Below are 16854 nucleotides of genomic sequence, written 5' to 3'. Positions count from 1 at the left end.
CTCCACTTCTGCTCAAAAATCTTATCTCTTTCAGATCACATGAAGGTTGTGGGGAGACTTGGGGGGTGACCTGGCCACATCTGAAATGGGATGAGGCCCATGGACCCCATAAACATAGATGAGGCTAAAGGTATGAGCAGGGTTATGGGGGAACACCAAGGGAGAGGCTCCCTCACCTCCTCCTGGTAACTTGAACTGTCCTGCCGGCTGATCCCTAGAGTATAAATAATCCCCTGATGAACTGGCAGTAACCCTTGGGAGTTAGCGCCAAGATTCCCACCCCACAGCCAAGGAAGGAGGCCGACTGCATGGACAGAGGGCTTTTATTTACAGGGAAGGGGTGTGGAGGAGGAGCTCAGGGCTCCCAGCTATGGCTGGAATAGGGAAAGGCAATGCTATGTCTTCTTCTGTTGGCGACCTGTGAAGGAAGAAACACAAGCCCTTGGTCCATCTCTTGCCTCTTACCAAGGTTTTCTCCTTTCTAGTTGTTTGGCCAAACTCACAAAGCTACTGTCCTAAGCCACGAAACATGTCTACCCCACAATTACAAAACAAATAAAAATATCATGTCTCTAAAAAGTATGTCTCACTTTCTTTTTTTAAAAGTATTTTTATATTTATTTATTTATTTTCCCTTTTGTTGCCCTTGTTTTTTATTGTTGTAGTAGTTATTGTTGCTGTTAGATAGGACAGAGAGAAATGGAGAGAGGAGGGGAAGACAGAGATGGGGAGAGAAAGGTAGACACCTGCAGACCTGCTTCACTGCCTGTGAAGCAACTCCCCGCAGGTGGGGAGCCGGGGGCTCAAACCTGGATCCTTCCTCAAGTCCTTGCACTTTGCGCCACCTGCGCTTAACCTGCCGTGCTACCGCCCGACTCCCGTGTCTCTCTTTCTATCCCTAACTGGCACATATTTGGGGCAGGGGACACTGTCTGCTTTTTTTTTCTTTTTCTTTTCCTTTTTCTATTTTTTTTTTTTAACCAGAGCACTGCTCTGACTGATGTAGTGCAGGGGGTTGAACCTGGGACTTTGGCGCCTCAGGCATGAGAGCCTCTTTGCAGAACCATTATGCTATGTACCCACCACCCTGTCTGCTTTCTGATCACATAAGGGATTTGAACTTCTATGAATACGGCCTTGAGACACTTGGCTACCTTTGGGGAGCATCCACCAGCTCCCGCATTTCTCTGCTGTCTCCCCCACTTACCACATCTGCTATAGTTACTCACGGAGTTCATTGTTGCGGGTCATAGCCTGGGCTGCCCGAGCTCGTGGCCCCTGCTGGGTAAAGTGGTAGCCAAATCGGACAATGGAGGGACACTGTTCCAGCACCGTGGCCATCTCCATCTCCACAGCGTCACCGGGCCACTGGCGCTGGGGAGTGGAAAGAAGATGGTCAGCCACCTTCCCTGGGTAACTCACCATCCCAGACCCCTACCTGGAGGAAGTTGGGGAGGCCTGAGTGGGTGATGAGGATTGACAGATGGTTTACCTAGTAGAGTTCACATTACCATGCATAAGGGCCAGGTTCAAGTCCCGGCCACTATATAGGAATATTTTCAGTGGGAAGCTCCATGAATAATAGATCAGTGCTGTTGTGTCTTTCCCTCGCTTATCTGTGTTCTCTCTATTTCTAACCCTGTATCTTATTTTTTTTTTAAGCTTTTTTATTTTATTTTATTTATTCATTCGTGAGAAAGATAGGAGAGAGAGAAAGAACCAGATATCACTCTGGCACATGTGCTGCCGGGGATTGAACTCAGGACCTCATGCTTGAGAGTCCAGTGCTTTATCCACTGCGCTACCTCCCAGACCACACCCTGTATATTTTTGTTGTTGTTGCCTTTATTTTTTTTTAATTGTAGTTACTGATGTTGTCGTTGTTGGATAGGACAGAGAAAATGGAGGAGGAGAAGAAAGAGAGGGTGAGAGAAAGATAGACAAGACACCTGCAGTCCTGCTTCACCGCCTGTGAAGCGACTCCCCTACAGGTGGGGAGCCAGGGGCTTGAACCAGGATCCTTACACTAGTCCTTGTGCTTTGCGCCACATGCACTTAACCCACTGAGCTGTTGGTATGCATGAGACCCCTTCTGTTTCGTTTGGTTTAAATCCCCCCTGCTTAACACTATTCTATTTACATAACCATTTCATTCTATTTACATAACCGCTGTTAACAAGCACCACCCTCCAGGGCATTGGTTCAATCCCCACTGTTTCATGATATGTTTTTGCTCTGCCCCCCCTCCTTGTCACACTCTGATTTTCACCAGTCACTTTTCTCTCCACCCTCTCTATGTCACATCCTGCTCACGCCCTACTTGGGAAGTATATATAGACAACATTGTTCGTTTGAGTAGAGTTTAGCTTAGCTCGGCTTAGATTGTGCTGCGTCCTGCATGAATAAAGAGATACTGCCTACAGCTCAGCCATGAGTCCCTGGTCATCTGTTACCCGCCCGTGAAGCCAGCCCGGGGAAAACAACACTGAGCAACTGCCCAAATCCCTTTTTTTTTTTTTTAATATTTACTTATTTATTCCCTTTTTGTTTTATTGTTGTAGTTGTTATTGTTATTGTCGTCATTGTTGGATAGGACAGAGAGAAATGGAGAGAGGAGGGGAAGACAGAGAGGGGGAGAGAAAGATAGACACCTGCAGACCTGCTTTACCACTTGTGAAGCAACTCCCCTGCAGGTGGGGAGCTGGGGGCCCAAACCAGGATCCTTATTCCGGTCCTTGCGCTTGGCGACACCTACGCTTAGCCCGCTGCGCTACTGCCCGACTCCTACCCTGTATCTTTTTTTTTTTTTTCCTCCTCCAGGGTTATTGCTGGGCTCGGTGCCTGCACCATGAATCCACCGCTCCTGGAGGCCATTTTTTTCCCCCTTTTGTTGCCCTTGTAGCTTCGTTGTGGTTATTATTATTGCCCTTGTTGATGCAATTCGTTGTTGGATAGGACAGAGAGAAATGGAGAGAGGAGGGGGAGAGAAAGATAGACACCTGCAGACCTGCTTCACCACTTGTGAGGCCACTCCCCAGCAGGTGGGAAGCGGGGGGATTGAACTAACACCGGTCCTTGCTTTGTGCCACATGTGCTTAACCCACTGCGCCACCGCCCGACCCCCCCTGTATCTTTTTAAATAAATAATTTTGTATGTAGCTAAAGATATTCTACTTATTTTTAAAACATATTTATTTATTTTGGATAAAGACAAATTGAGAGGAAAGGGAGACATAGAAAGAAATGAGGAAAATCTATAGCACTGTTTAATACTCAGGAAGCTTCTCTCCTGCAGATGGGAACTGGAGTTTGAAACCCGGTCCTTTTACATTGTAATGTGTGCCCTCTACCAGGTATGCCACTGCCCAACTCCTTTGAGGTCATCAAGGGTGGAGCTGTGCAGACATCAAGCCCAAGTAAAAACCTTGGTAGCAAAAATAAAACAGAATGTGGTGTATTACACCAAAGCAAAGGAGTCTGGGGAGGGAGGGAATGGGAACAGAGGGGTACTGGGCTCCTGGCCTATGGTGACAGAAAAGGACCTAAATTGGGAGAGATAGTATCTTTTTGTTTAATATTTTATTTACTAGATACAGACAGACACTTGCAGCACTGCTTCACCACCTATGAAGCTTTCCTCCTGTGGGTAGGGACTGGGGACTTGAACCAGATCCTTGAGCACTGTGACATGTGCACTCAACCAGGTGCACCACCACCTGGCCCTTAAGAGTGTCTTCATAGATACCTATCATGGCAAGATGAGAAGTTGTACTTCTGTGTCAACAACTGTACTATAAACCATTAACTCCCCAATGAAGTGGGAAATAGAAATGAAATATGGACTGAGATCCTGTCTGAGTGAGGACGGAGTGGAGGTGGGGAGTAGCTGAAAGTGAGGACCAACTGCCTGCAAGGAAACAAATACTGACCTGGTTGTCCACACGGAGCTCAGTGAGCGTGGCATTCTCCCGGACTGCCTTCAGCACCGCCATGAGCCCTGAGCTGCTGATGAAGTTGGATTCAATGTTGAGGGTCTGGAGGCTGCGGTTCTCACGCAGCATGTCAGCCACCGCCTGGGTAGTGGGGACCAGGGTTAGGAATAGGGGAGCAATTTCACAGATGATTGAGGAGATAGAAAAGAGAAGTGAGAGGAAGACACAACCCATTAAGCGTCCCTAAGGAGCTGGAGGTAAGGGCAGAGGAATGTAGGGGGGCTGAATGCAGCAAAATTGGGATGTCAGAAAAGGATGCAGCTCTTTGGGAAGAGGATCTGAAATGTTCAGGGCTTTGAGGGCTGGGGATATAGCATAGTGGTTATCTAAAAAGATTCTCATGCCTAAGGTCCAAGGTGTCAGTCCCTCACACCACCATATGCCAGAGCTGAGCAATGCTCTGGTTAAAATAAATAAATACATACATACATTTTCTAAACTGTTAGGTTGTGGATCATAGACCTGATAGGCGAGCAGCCTCCATCAGGCTGTGTGATAGAGAAACTGAGTAGCGATGAGCCCAGTAGAGCTCAAACCTTACCATGCATAAGGAACCAGGTTCAGGGCTCCTGTGCCCCACCTGCAGGGAGAAATTTCATATGCCATGGAGCGGAGCTTCTGGTACCTCTCCTCTCTGTCTCCCTCTCACCTCTATCAAAAAGAATAGAGAAAAAAAGAAAAAGAAAGGCAAAAATAGCCACCAGGAGCAGTAGTGAGACCGAGCCCCAGTAATAACCATGGCAGTGGAAAAGAAAAAGAAAAAAAAACAGCATGATGTGAGTGGCATTAGCCTATGAGCCCTTAGGACAGACTGTCAGGGGTACACACTGGGGTGCAGGGCGAGAGCTAGGTGTGTCAGCTGGCCTTACATTGGCAATGGGGTCCCCACTCTTGGTGGCCACCAGGCTGAAGCTGCGGACATAGGTGTTGGTCTTCAGGGCCTCACAGAGCTCAGTCAGCAGGACCATCGGGATGTCCTGGCAGGGAGAGGGAAGGGGTGGGTGGGGGACTTGAGGGGCTGCTGTCCTGCTGTCTGAAGGGTGGGCATCCAGTACCTGGATGTTATTGAGGTTCACCTCCTCCAGCTCTTTGTCATTGCTCCGAACACCCTTCAGTATCTCCTCGATGTTGGTAGGATTGGGGGGCTCATCTGGCACAGGCTTATACTTGTCGGGCTGCACCACACCTGTGGGGGTGGGCAAGGACGCCCCATCGATTGTCTTCTCTCTGCAGTTCACCAGCCCACACCTCCCTTACCTTTGCTACCTTTCTTCTGACTCTGAGGCTGCTGACCAGGAGCCAGGGGCCTGCACCCCCTGCAACATACTCACTGCTGATGCCTTCTGTGTTACAGATCTCGCCGCTGCAGAGGGCGTCGTAGTACTGCTTGTTGCTCATCAGCGTGTACATGCCCAGGATCGCTGGGGAGGGGGTTGTAGCAGAGTGGGGCCAGGGGTGAGGAGAGGGGGCGTTTCCTAAGCCCCCCTCCCACTTCATTCAGAAAATGATGTATTTCCTCCAGAACACGTCCATGCTTCCAAGGAGGCTCCCACCTTCTCAGGACCCTGGGACCCTTTTCATAAACTGCTTAAGGCGGTGATTTTTGAGCACACTGAGGCCTTCCCAAGGAGCTGCTAGAGGATGAGGGACTAGCTCCTCTGTTACATACTTTATAATTGCTACAAATTTTCCCTTGAGATGTTAGCTTCTTTTTCTTTTTCCTTTTCTTTTAAATATTTATTTATTCCCTTTTGTTGCCCTTGTGGTTTTATTGTTGTAGTTATTATTGTTATTGATGCCGTGGTTGTTGGATAGGACAGAGAGAAATGGAGAGAGGAGGGGAAGACAGAGAGGAGGAGAGAAAGATAGGCACCCGCAGACCTGCTTCACCGCCTGTGAAGCGACTCCCCTGCAGGTGGGGAGCCAGGGGCTCAAACCCGGATCCTTATGCTGGTCCTTGTGCTTTGCGCCACCTGCACTTAACCTGCTGTGCTACCGCCCAGCTCCCCTCTGCCTACTTTTTGACTGAGACAGATGCCAGTGAGGAAGAAACATAGCACCACAACTCTCACTATTGCGATAGCACCATCTATCTGTGCCAGGGCTTTATTCTATACTACTTACATAGTTATTTGTCTTTCTAGCCCACTAGATAGAATTTTCATTTTATTCATTTATTTTGCCTCTAGGGCTTGGTGCCTGCACTACAAATCCACTGCTCCTGGACTTTTTCCATTTTATTGGATAGGACAGAGAGAATTTGAGAGAGGAAGGGGAGATAGAGAAAAGGAGAAGAAGACAGACACCTGCAGGCCACCCTCATCCCTCATACAGATGAGGAGCCAGGGGCTTGAACTAGGATCCTTGAGCAGGTCCTTGCACTTAGTGCTATGTGCACTTAACTGGCTACACCACCACCCAGCCCCTGAATTTGCATTTAAAAAACTATGCCTGGGGGCAGGGCAGTAGGTAGCACAGTGGGTTAAACACATGTGGGTAGAAGCACAAGGACTGGCATAAGGTTCCGGGTTTGAGCCCCCAGCTCCCCACCTGCAAGGGGAGGTGTCACTTCTCAGGTGGTGAAGCAGGTCTGCAGGTGTCTATCTTTCCTCTGTCCTATCCAACAATAACAATAATAATAATAACAACAACAAGGGCAACAAAAATGGGAAAAATGGCCTCCAGGAGCAGTGGATTCATAGTGCAGGCACCGAGCCCCAGCAATAACCCTGGAGGTAAAAAACAAAAAAACTGGGAGTCAGGTGGTAGCGCAGCAGATTAAGCACACGTGGCACAAAGCACAAGGACTGGCTTAAGGATTCCAGTTCGAGCCCCCAGCTCCCCACCTGCAGGGGAGTCTCTTTACAGGTGGTGAATTAGGTCTGTATGTGTCTTTCTCTCCCCCTCTGTCTTCCCCTTCTCTCTCCATTTCTCTTTGTCCTATCCAACAACATTAATAACAACAATAACTACAACAACAATAAAAAAGGGCAACAAAAGGGAAATAAATTAACTAATTAAAAACTATGCCTCAGGAGGATAATTTCTGGAATCCGTTCCACCCCGGTTCCATGGCTGCCAGTTCTTAGCAACATCGCCCCGCCAGATATTCGTTGGGATGCGGCATCATCTAAGTTCATTTCCCACGTCTACACTCGACCGGACCTGCCAATATACGCGGATATCTTCGCCCACCCTGTCCAACGCTTGACGTCTCGTCACCCAATCTGGTCCCCTACGCCTACACTGAACTTCTCTGTTCCAGTCTCTTGGAAACAGAGTTGGCAGTCAGCTGAGGTCAAGAACAAACACCTCATCACAGACCCCTGCAAGCGTCAACCAGGCTTTGACCTAGCACGTTATGATTGGGCCCTCCTCAATCACTATGGAACAGGCCATGGCCGGTGCGCCGCTATGTTCCATCGCTGGGGAGCCAGAGACGACCCGAACTGCCCCTGCGGCTCCAGACAGACTATGACCCACATAGTCAACGACTGCCACCTCTCCAGATTCAAAGGAGACCTCGAAACTTTACATCAGGCTCAACCTGACGCTATTGACTGGCTACGGAAGAAGGGCAAACGCTAGAAGAAGAAGAAGGTGCAGTGGATAAAGTGTTGGGCTCTCAAGAGGAGTTCCCAAATTTGATCCCTAGCAGCACATGTGGTATCTGGTTCTCTTGCTCTCTCATCTTATTGTTCTCATTAATAAATAAAATCCTTTAAAAAAAAAAGAAATAGATAGCATAATGGTTATGCAAAGAGTCTCTCATGCATGAGGCTCTGAAGTCCCAGGTTCAATTCCCCACATCACCATAAACCAGAGATGAACAGTGGTCTGGGAAAGAAAAAGAAAAAAAGCAGCTTCTCATTTCTTCTATACAGCAACAATAACAACAATGGGGGAAAAATGGCTGCAAGAGCAGTGGATTCATAGTGCAGGCACTGAGCCCAAGTGATAATCCTGGAGGCAAAAAAAGGAAAAAGAAAAAAAGAAACGAAATAATAATTGGGGGACCATGCAGTGGTTTATATCCAGTTAAGTGCACACATTACCATGTACAGGGACCCAGGTTCAAGCTCCCACACCCCACCTGTGGGGGTAAGTTTCAGGGAGATAGTATAATGTTTATGCAATAGACTTTGATGCCTGAAGCTCTGAGATTCCAATAATCCAGATTATGGAATCTGGCATTTCCTACAATCCAGATCTGAGCAGTAATCTGCTGAAAAATAATAATTTTTTTTTTCCTCCAGGGTTATTGCTGGGCTCGGTGCCTACACCATGAATCCACTGCTCCTGGAGGCCATTTTCCCCCCTTTTTGTTGCCTTGTTGTTGTAGCCTCGTTGTGGTTATTATTATTGCCATTGTTAATGTTGTTTGTTGTTCGATAGAACAGAGAGAAATGGAGAGAGGAGGGGAAGACAGAGAGGGGGAGAGAAAAATAGCAGCAGGTGGGGAACTGGGGGCTCGAACCAGGATCCTTACACCGGTCCTTGCGCTCTGCACCACCTGCGCTTAACCCACTGCGCCAATGCCTGACCCCCCATAATTAATTTTTTTTTAATATTTATTTATTGTGGTCCGGGAGGTGGCACAGTGGATAAGGCTTTGGACTATCAAGTATGAGGTCCTGAGTTCAATTCCCAGCAGCACATGTACCACAGTGGTGCCTTGTTCTTTCTCTCTATCCTATCATTTCTCATGAATAAATAAATAAAATCTTTTTAAAAAATTATTTATTTATTTATTCCCTTTTGTTGACCTTGTTTTATTGGAGAGAGGAGGGGAAGACGGGGAGAGAAAGATAGACACCTGCAGACCTGCTTCACTGCCTGTAAAGCGATTCCCCTTCAGGTGGGGAGCCAGGGACTCGAACCAGGATCCTTACGCTGGTCCTTGAGCTTTGTGCCACCTGTGCTTAGCCCACTGCACTACCGCTCAACTCCCCCCAAATAATTAATTTTTAAAAACTGGGGCTGGGTAGTGGTGTACCCAGTTAAGTGCACATAGTATTAAGTGTAAACCTGCACAAAGAACTGGGTTCAAGCCCTACATCTTCACCTATAGTAGGAATGCATCACAAGCTGTGACACTGATCTGCAGGTATCTATCTTTATCTTTCTCTCTCCCTCTTTATCTCCTCTTCTCTCAATTTCTCTCTGTCCTGTTCAATAAAAAAATTAAAAAAAGAAAAAATGGCCACCAGAACTGGTGGATTCGTAGTGCCAGCACGAAGCCCCAGCCCCTGGAAGCAAGAAAAAAAAAAAAAAAAAACCTGACTATTAGCTGGGGAAGTGGTGCGGTGGATAAAGCACTGAACTCTCAAGCATGAATCCTACCCCTTGGTTTGGAAACTTCACTAGTGGTGGAGATGTGGAAGGAAGAACCAGCCCAGGGGCAAAGTGCTAGTCTACAAGTGGTGGAAAGGTTGGTGGTATCCCTCCTTCTCTTTCTTTCTCCCTCTCTGTCTCTCACATTCAATCTGGAAACAAGAAAGAAAACTTGTCTGGATGAGTGAAATCCTGTAGATAAGAAACCTCAGCAGCCACTGTCCAAGGCCTTCTGACACATCTGTGTCCTGGTACAGGGTCTTCTCTGCTAGTCCTGTGTCCTGCCAGAGCACACTGTATCCCTCACCTGCCCACCCTCTGCCACCCACCTGCAATGTCACACATCTCGGCGTCTGTGGCATGGGCTAGTGCCTCTTCCAGCTCTGGCTCCAGCGTGATCTGCTCCTGCGCTGGGATCTCCCTCTTGGGTTGGATAAAGGGTTTCCCTGGCAAGGAGAGGCACAGTGGATCATGCAGAGGTTACGTCTCTCCAGATCATAGTCTCTAGCTTCCTCGTTCTTTCCCCAGGATCATTGGGGTGCAGGGAAGCCCATCTCTACAATCTCAGGACTCCTAAGAGCCCCAAGCTCTTATAAAAAGGAAAAGTTACCAGCCTGGGAGGAGGCACAGTACATAAAGCATTGCACTCTCACACACAACGTCCAGAATGCAATCCCTGGCATCAGGTATACCAGTGATGTTCTGGTTCTCTCTCATGTTGATGACTAACTAAATCTTTGGGAAAAAAGAAATGAAGAGGACAGGCTGGGTGTGGGTATCTGGGTAGCTAGGTTCCTGAGCAAGTATGAACTGGAAGGTGAGAGGGAAGCTGGAGGGGAATGCACGAGAGACACAGGCTTTTGGTCGCAGGAGTGTGTCCATGTCTCTCTTTTTAATTAAATTAAATTTTATTTATTATTCATTAGATAAATCAAGAGGGAAGGGGTGATGGGAAAGAGAAAAAGAGAGATACCTGTAGTACTGCTTCACTGCTCATGAAACCTCCCCCCTGCAGGTGGGAAGCCAAGACGTGAACCAGCCTTTGCACATTGTAACTTGTGCACTCTACCAGGTACGCCACCACCTGGCCCCGTTTCTATACCTTTTTTCTCACCAGTGAAGGGGACCAAGTCATCTCGCTCCTTGGCCTCCAGTGCCTGCTGCTCCAGGTACTGCAGAAGGGCATCTCGGTCCAGGGGCCCTGTTGGGCTTTTTTTCGTCTGATCACGTTGTCTCAGTCCCGCTGGCAGGAGCATGTTCTTAAGGATGAGTTTTGGGGAGCAAGTCAGATCACACCTCTGACCTGGGACATCTCCAGGACACTTTTGCCCTGGCCCTCTTGGGACTCTAGGTGCTGTAAGTGGCCCGGTCTCAGCTGCTCAGGGCCCAACCCTCCCCAAATGCAGGGGGGTGGGGTGACTGGAGCCCCTACCTCAGGGTCCATTTCCTGTAGCTCACAGTCCAGTTGCTCCAGCTCTTCAGGGCTCAGGGTCCTTAGGATCTCATCTTCATCTATGTCTCTGTATTTCTCCAGCTCCTTCTGATAGGATGACATGATGGCCCCCACCCCTTCCCCAATGCGTGGCACTCACAGAGCCTAAGGGACATGGAAAAAGTCACTGTACAACGGGGGAAAAAACAGACAGGAACACAGCAGAGACAGAAAGAGAGCAACCAGCCGCTGAACAATGAACCGGATGCATTGAGGTTAAAGGTCTTGTTAGGGGCTAGGGAGATAGCACAGTGGTGATGCAAAAGACATTCATGTCTCAGGCTCTGAGGTTCTAGGTTTGATCCCAGGTACCAACAGAAGCCAGAGATGAGCAATGCTCTGGTAAAAATAAATAGGTAAATAATGTCTGAGGGCTGGGGGTTGGGTGGTAGCACAGTGGGTTAAGCGCATGTGGTGCAAAGCACAAAGACCACTGTAACGATCCCAGTTCAAGCCCCCAGCTCCCCACCTGCAGGGGAGTCGCTTCACAAGCGGTGAAGCAGGTCTGCAGGTGTCTACCTTTCTCTCCCCTTGTCTGTCTTCCCCTCCTCTCTCTCTTTTTTTTTTTAACACCAGAGCACTGCTCAGTTCTGGCTTATGGTGGTGTAGGGGATTGAACCTGGGACTTCGGAGCCTCAGGCATGACAGTCTCTTTGCATAACCATTATGCTATCTACCCTCACCCTTCCCCTCCTCTCTTGACTTCTCTCTGTCCTATCCAACAACAACAATAACAAGGACAACAAAATGGGAAAAAGGGCTACCAGGAGCAGTAGATTCATGATGCAAGCACCAAGCCCCAGCAATAACTTTGGAAGCAAAATAAAATAAAATAAAAATAATGTCTGGGGCCCAAACAGTGGTACACCTGGGTTCAAGCCCCCAGTCTCCACCTGCAGGGTAAAAGCTTTATAAGCAGTAAAATAGTGGTGCAGATGTCTCTCCCTATCCTTTCTCTTTTGATTTCTCACTATCCAATAATATAAAAATAAATAAGTAGGTAGTCAGGTGGTAGCGCAGCAGGTTAAATGCAGGTGGCGTAAAGCACAAGGATCAGTCTAAGGATCCCAGTTCGAGCCCCAGGCTCCTCACCTGCAGGGGAGTCGCTTCACAGGCGGTGAAGCAGGTCTGCAGGTGTCTATCTTTCTCTCCCACTCTCTGTCTTCCCCTCCTCTCACCATTTCTCTCTGTCCTATCCAACAACAACAACGACATCAATAACAACAACAATAAAAAAAAACAACAAGGGCAACAGAAGGGAAAATAAATAAATCAAAAAATTAAATAAATAGGGGAGTTAGGTGATAGTGCAGCGGGTTAAGCGCAGGTGGCGCAAAGAGCAAGGGCCGGCATAAGAATCCCAGTTCGAGGCCCAGGCTCCCCACCTGCAGGGGAGTCATTTCACAGGCTGTGAAGCAGGTCTGCAGGTGTCTTTCTCTCCCCCTCTCTGTCTTCCTCTCCTCTCTCAATTTTTCTCTGTCCTATCCAACAACTACGACATCAGTAACTACAATAGTAATAACTACAATAAAACAAGGGCAATAAAAGGGAATAAATAAATATTAAAAATAAATAAATAGGCGGTAGCGCAGTGGGTTAAGCGCACATAGTGCCAAGCACAAGGACCGCTTAAGGATCCTAATTTGAGTCTCCGGCTCCCCACCTACTGGGGAGTCACTTCACAGGTAGTGAAGCAGGTCTGCAGGTGTCTGTCTTTCCTCTTCTCTCTCTTCCCCTCCTCTCTCCATTTCTTTCTGTCCTATCCAACAATGACAACATCTATAACAACAATAATAACGACAACAACAGGTGCCTCGTTAGCACAGTAGGTAGCACATCAGTCTCGTAATAGTAACTGTAACAATAAAAACCAAGGGCAACAAAAGGGAATAAATAAATGTCTGGTTGGGTATGGGAAGATGCTGGGAGGTTTAGACTAGTTAGAACGAGTCTCCTCTTTCCTATTTCCCAGATTCAGCAAGTCTAGATGCAGATCCCAGGTGCCCCCCCCCCCATATACACACACCATTTTATGAAGAATCTCACAAAACCCTTCCCCTATCACTTCACTGGAGGTCATCTGTGTCTCTTGCCCCGACACAGCTGCCAGGGCCCCTGCCAATATAGCTGGCCCCGTGCCCAGATCCTATTGAAAGGAAGTGGGGCACACCAAGAGCTTCTGGATAATTCTCTTCCCCACAACCCAGCATTTCTCCTCAACTGGCTCAAGAAAGTAAAGAGGATTAAAGTGTGTAGGGAAACAGTGCTCATACCCCACCCCATTTTCACTTCTATAGTAGAGAATCAAGAGTTCACTTTCTGTCTCTACTAAAGTCCTAACACCCAACGCAATTCAAATGCTTTTAGAGGAACTGGGGAACTTCCAGGTTGGGGGAAGGGTAGTATGACCTCAGGAGAAATGACTGAGGGCCCATAGTTTGTCCCTGGCTTTGGACAAGAAGGTGACACGAGACCAATGGGTAGGGGGAATTAGTGTATTCTAAAAGATAAAGTTCCTGTAAAAACAATGGACAGTTTCAGTTCTCTTATAATATGAAAAATATACAGAAGCTACCCACTACTGTGCTGAGTGTGAAAGATCCACCAAGTGCGTGAGATACTCTGACAGTGGAAACTAGTTTAGGGAGAGGAAGGACAGAAGCAGACACAGCATAACCTTCCCAACAGGAGTCACCCTGCCTCCCCATTCCCACCAAGCTCTGCCCCAGAAGCCCCCCCACTTCCCTACGTACCAGTCTGGAGGCCACTTTTCTCACCTCCCCTCCTGTTGGTTGGTCTGTCTGCTCTGCTGTTAGCACCGGCCCTACAGCAGGAGGAGTCCAGTGCGGGGGAGAGGGTGGGGGAGCAGTGAGCTCAGCATTTTATTATTTTAGCTCTGGCCAGGTGGGGGGTAGTGGGAGATCACATATACACAGCCCCCATCCCCTGCCCAACCCTGAGAGCCTCTAGTGGCCACTAAGAGTCACAGCAACTCTTCCTCTTGGCTTCCTAGAAACTCTTTACTTGGTGCCTGCTGTAGTCAAGTTGAATAAAAAGTGATTATGTGATCCAGGAGGTGGCGCAATGGTAAAGCTTTGGACTCTCAAGCATGAGGTCCCAAGTTCGATCCCTGACAGCACATGTGCCAGAGTGATGTCTGGTTCTTTCTTTCTCATAAATAAATAAAATTAAAAAAAAATGAATATGGGGGGGTTGGGCGGTAATGCAGCGGGTTAAGCGCACATGGCGCAAAGTGCAAGGACCAGTGTAAAGATCCCTGTTTGAGCCCCCCGTCCCCACCTGCAGGGGAGTCACTTCACAGGCAGTGAAGCAGGTCAGCAGGTGTCTTTCTCTCTCCGTCTTCCCCTCCTTTCTCCAGTTCTCTCTGTCATATTCAATGACGACATCAATAATGACAATAATAAAACAAGGGCAACAAAATGGAAAATAAATAAATTTTTTAAAGTGAATATAATGATTTTGCTTTGTTGTCTAATTTTTTTTTTCATTAGTAGTGGAAAGTCAGGTCTCAAGCATGCGTGACACCACTGTGCTCACCTAGGGTAATTTTTCAGAGATGGAAGACACCACAGCACCCACGTCTATGGAGTTGCCTGGTGCCATCTATGGCGCTCCCATGGGTTGTTGGGGCTCAGACCCAGAGCCTTGTGTGCTTTAGCCACTGAGCCATCTCCTAGTCTCTTTGATGTCTAGATTTCCTAATTATTTTAACTAATTATATTTAATTTTTTAAAAATTTATTGGATAAAAACAGCTAGCAATTGAGAGGGAAGATAAGAGAGGGAGGCAGAGACACCTGCAGCACTGCTTCACTACTCAAAGCTTCCTTCTAGCAGAACTGGGGGCTCGAGCCCGGGTCCTTGAGCATTATAACGTGTGCTCAACGAGGTGCACCACCACGCAGGCCCCTTATTCTTTTGTTAACCAGAGCATTGCTCAGCTCTGGTTTATGGTGGTATGAGGGATTAAATCTGCAACTTTGGAGTCTACCTCCCTCATCCCGATGTATACTTTTTTTTTTAATATTTATTTCCTTTTGTTGCCCTTGTTTTATTGTTGTTATTGCTGTTGTCATTGTTAGATAGGACAGAGAAAAGTCTAGAGAGGACGGGAAGACAGAGGGGGAAAGATAGACACCTACAGACCTGCTTCACTGCCTGTGAAGCGACTCCCCTGCAGGTGGGGAGCTGGGGGCTCGAACTGGGATCCTTATGCTGGTCCTTGCACTTTGCACATGTGCTTAACCTGCTGCGCTACCGCCCAAGTCCCTTTTATTTATTTATTTATTTATTTTTATTTAAGAAAGGATTAATTAACAAAACCATAGGGTAGGAGGGGTACAACTCCACACAATTCCCACCGCCCAATCTCCATATCCCACCCCCTCCCCAGTAGCTTTCCCATTCTCTATCCCTCTGGGAGCATGGACCCAGGGTCATTGAGGGTTGCAGAAGGTAGAAGGTCTGGCTTCTGTAATTGCTTCCCAGCTGAACATGGGCGTTGACTGGTCGGTCCATACTCCCAGTCTGCCTCTCTCTTTCCCTAGTAGGGTGGGTCAAGTCCCTTTTTTTTTTTTTTAATTTTTATTTTGGATATAGAGTGGGTGGGGTAGATAGCATAATGGTTACACAAAGAGACTCTGCAGCCTAAGGCTCCAAAGTCCCAGGTTCAGTCCCCCGCACCACTCAGCTGTAAAAAATGGTGACTTCACCGTTTTCAGTCGATCTTGGATGGACCTTGAAAAAATCATGTTGAGTGAAATAAGTCAGAAACAGAAAGATGAATATGGGATGATCTCACTCTCAGGCCGAAGTTGAAAAACAAGATTAGAAAAGAAAACACAAGTCGAACCTGAAATGGAATTGGAGTATTACACCAAAGTAAAAGACTCGGGGGTGGGTGGGTGGGTGGGGAGAATACAGGTCCACGAAAAATGATGAATGAAATAGTGGGGGTTGTATTGTTAAATGGGAATCTGGGGAATGTTATGCATGTAAAAAAAAAAAAAAGTAGAAATGCAAAGCAGAAATTGACTGAGTTTGGAGTATGGCACCAAAGTAAGAAAGCAGAAGTATACTAGAGTTTGCAGTGAGTACCTCCCTAACACTTCCTCTCCACTATTCCAAGCTTTGGGTCCATGATTGCTCAACAATTTGTTTGGCTTTGTATGTTAACTCTCTTTTCAGTCACCAGGTTCCAGATGTCATCAGGATGCCAGCCAGGCTTCCCTGGATTGAAGACCCCACCAATGTGTCCTGGAGCTCAGCTTCCCCAAGAGACCCACCCTACTAGGGAAAGAGAGAAGCAGACTGGGAGTATGGACCGACCAGTCAACGCCCATGTTCAGCGGGGAAGCAATTACAGAAGCCAGACCTTCTACCTTCTGCAACCCTCAATGACCCTGGGTCCATGCTCCCAGAGGGATAGAGAATGGGAAAGCTACTGGGGAGGGGGTGGGATATGGAGATTGGGCGGTGGGAATTGTGTGGAGTTGTACCCCTCCTACCCTATGGTTTTGTTAATTAATCCTTTCTTAAATAAAAAAAATTTTAAAAAAATAATAATTTTTATTTTGGATAGAGTGGGTGGGGTAGATAGCATAATGGTTACACAAAGAGACTCTGCAGCCTAAGGCTCCAAAGTCCCAGGTTCAGTCCCCCGCACCACCATAAACTTTAGTCTCTGTATCTTTCTCTATGTATCACTCATATTACAATAAAATATTTTTTAAAAAGAGGGAGCAAGATACCTGCAGCACTATTTCACCATGTGTGAAACTTCGCTCCTCAGGTGGGGACTGAGGGCTTGAACCTGTGTTTACACACTATGTGTGTGCTTAGCCAGGTTTGCCACTACCCAGTGTCTCCTGATGTCTAATTTCAAGGTGCTTATAATCTATCTCAAGAATACATTTTTAAAGGGCTATTTCATCATAAATTCTATGAAACAAATACAAAGGCCCATATACACTCAGACATTTATACTTTTTAGTTTTTCTTTCATCATTATTATTAT

At 47.3% G+C, this 16854-nt stretch overlaps 1 protein-coding gene across 4 annotated transcripts; it reads right to left on the bottom strand.

The window, feature by feature from the left end:
- Positions 1-305: 305 nt before the first annotated feature.
- TMOD4 (tropomodulin 4) lies at positions 306-13748 on the bottom strand. Of its 4 annotated transcripts, none has more exons than XM_060201726.1 (10): positions 13572-13748; positions 10759-10923; positions 10441-10585; positions 9656-9772; positions 5324-5413; positions 5048-5178; positions 4862-4969; positions 3930-4073; positions 1230-1374; positions 306-418 (listed from the first exon to the last, which is right to left on the bottom strand). In XM_060201726.1, the coding sequence occupies exons 2-10, from the start codon at positions 10879-10881 to the stop codon at positions 396-398; spliced, it is 1026 nt and encodes a 341-aa protein (XP_060057709.1). In that variant the 5' UTR covers positions 10882-10923; positions 13572-13748; the 3' UTR covers positions 306-395. The 4 variants fall into 4 exon arrangements, with proteins under 4 accessions (XP_060057709.1, XP_007530742.1, XP_060057707.1 ...); XM_007530680.3 differs by having other exon boundaries at positions 10429-10585; positions 13572-13745; XM_060201724.1 differs by having other exon boundaries at positions 10429-10585; positions 13596-13723.
- Positions 13749-16854: the final 3106 nt, after the last annotated feature.

This window comes from Erinaceus europaeus, chromosome 11, assembly GCF_950295315.1.
Source record: "Erinaceus europaeus chromosome 11, mEriEur2.1, whole genome shotgun sequence".
In the NCBI taxonomy this organism is placed as follows: Eukaryota; Metazoa; Chordata; class Mammalia; order Eulipotyphla; family Erinaceidae; genus Erinaceus; species Erinaceus europaeus.
Note: the sequence above shows the minus strand (reverse complement) of the source record. Positions and strands in the feature narration are given on the sequence as shown.

Bases quoted from the DNA above. Each gene is read 5' to 3' on its own strand.
- TMOD4 (XM_007530680.3), bottom strand. From the start codon at position 10,881: ATGTCATCCTATCAGAAGGAGCTGGAGAAATACAGAGACATAGATGAA. The intron at 9,773-10,428 runs GTATAGAAACGG...TCTCCTTGCCAG, and splicing joins CTTCACTGGTGAGAAAAAAG to GGAAACCCTTTATCCAACCC. The intron at 1,375-3,929 runs GTCAGTATTTGT...TCCACTCCCCAG, and splicing joins AGCTCCGTGTGGACAACCAG to CGCCAGTGGCCCGGTGACGC.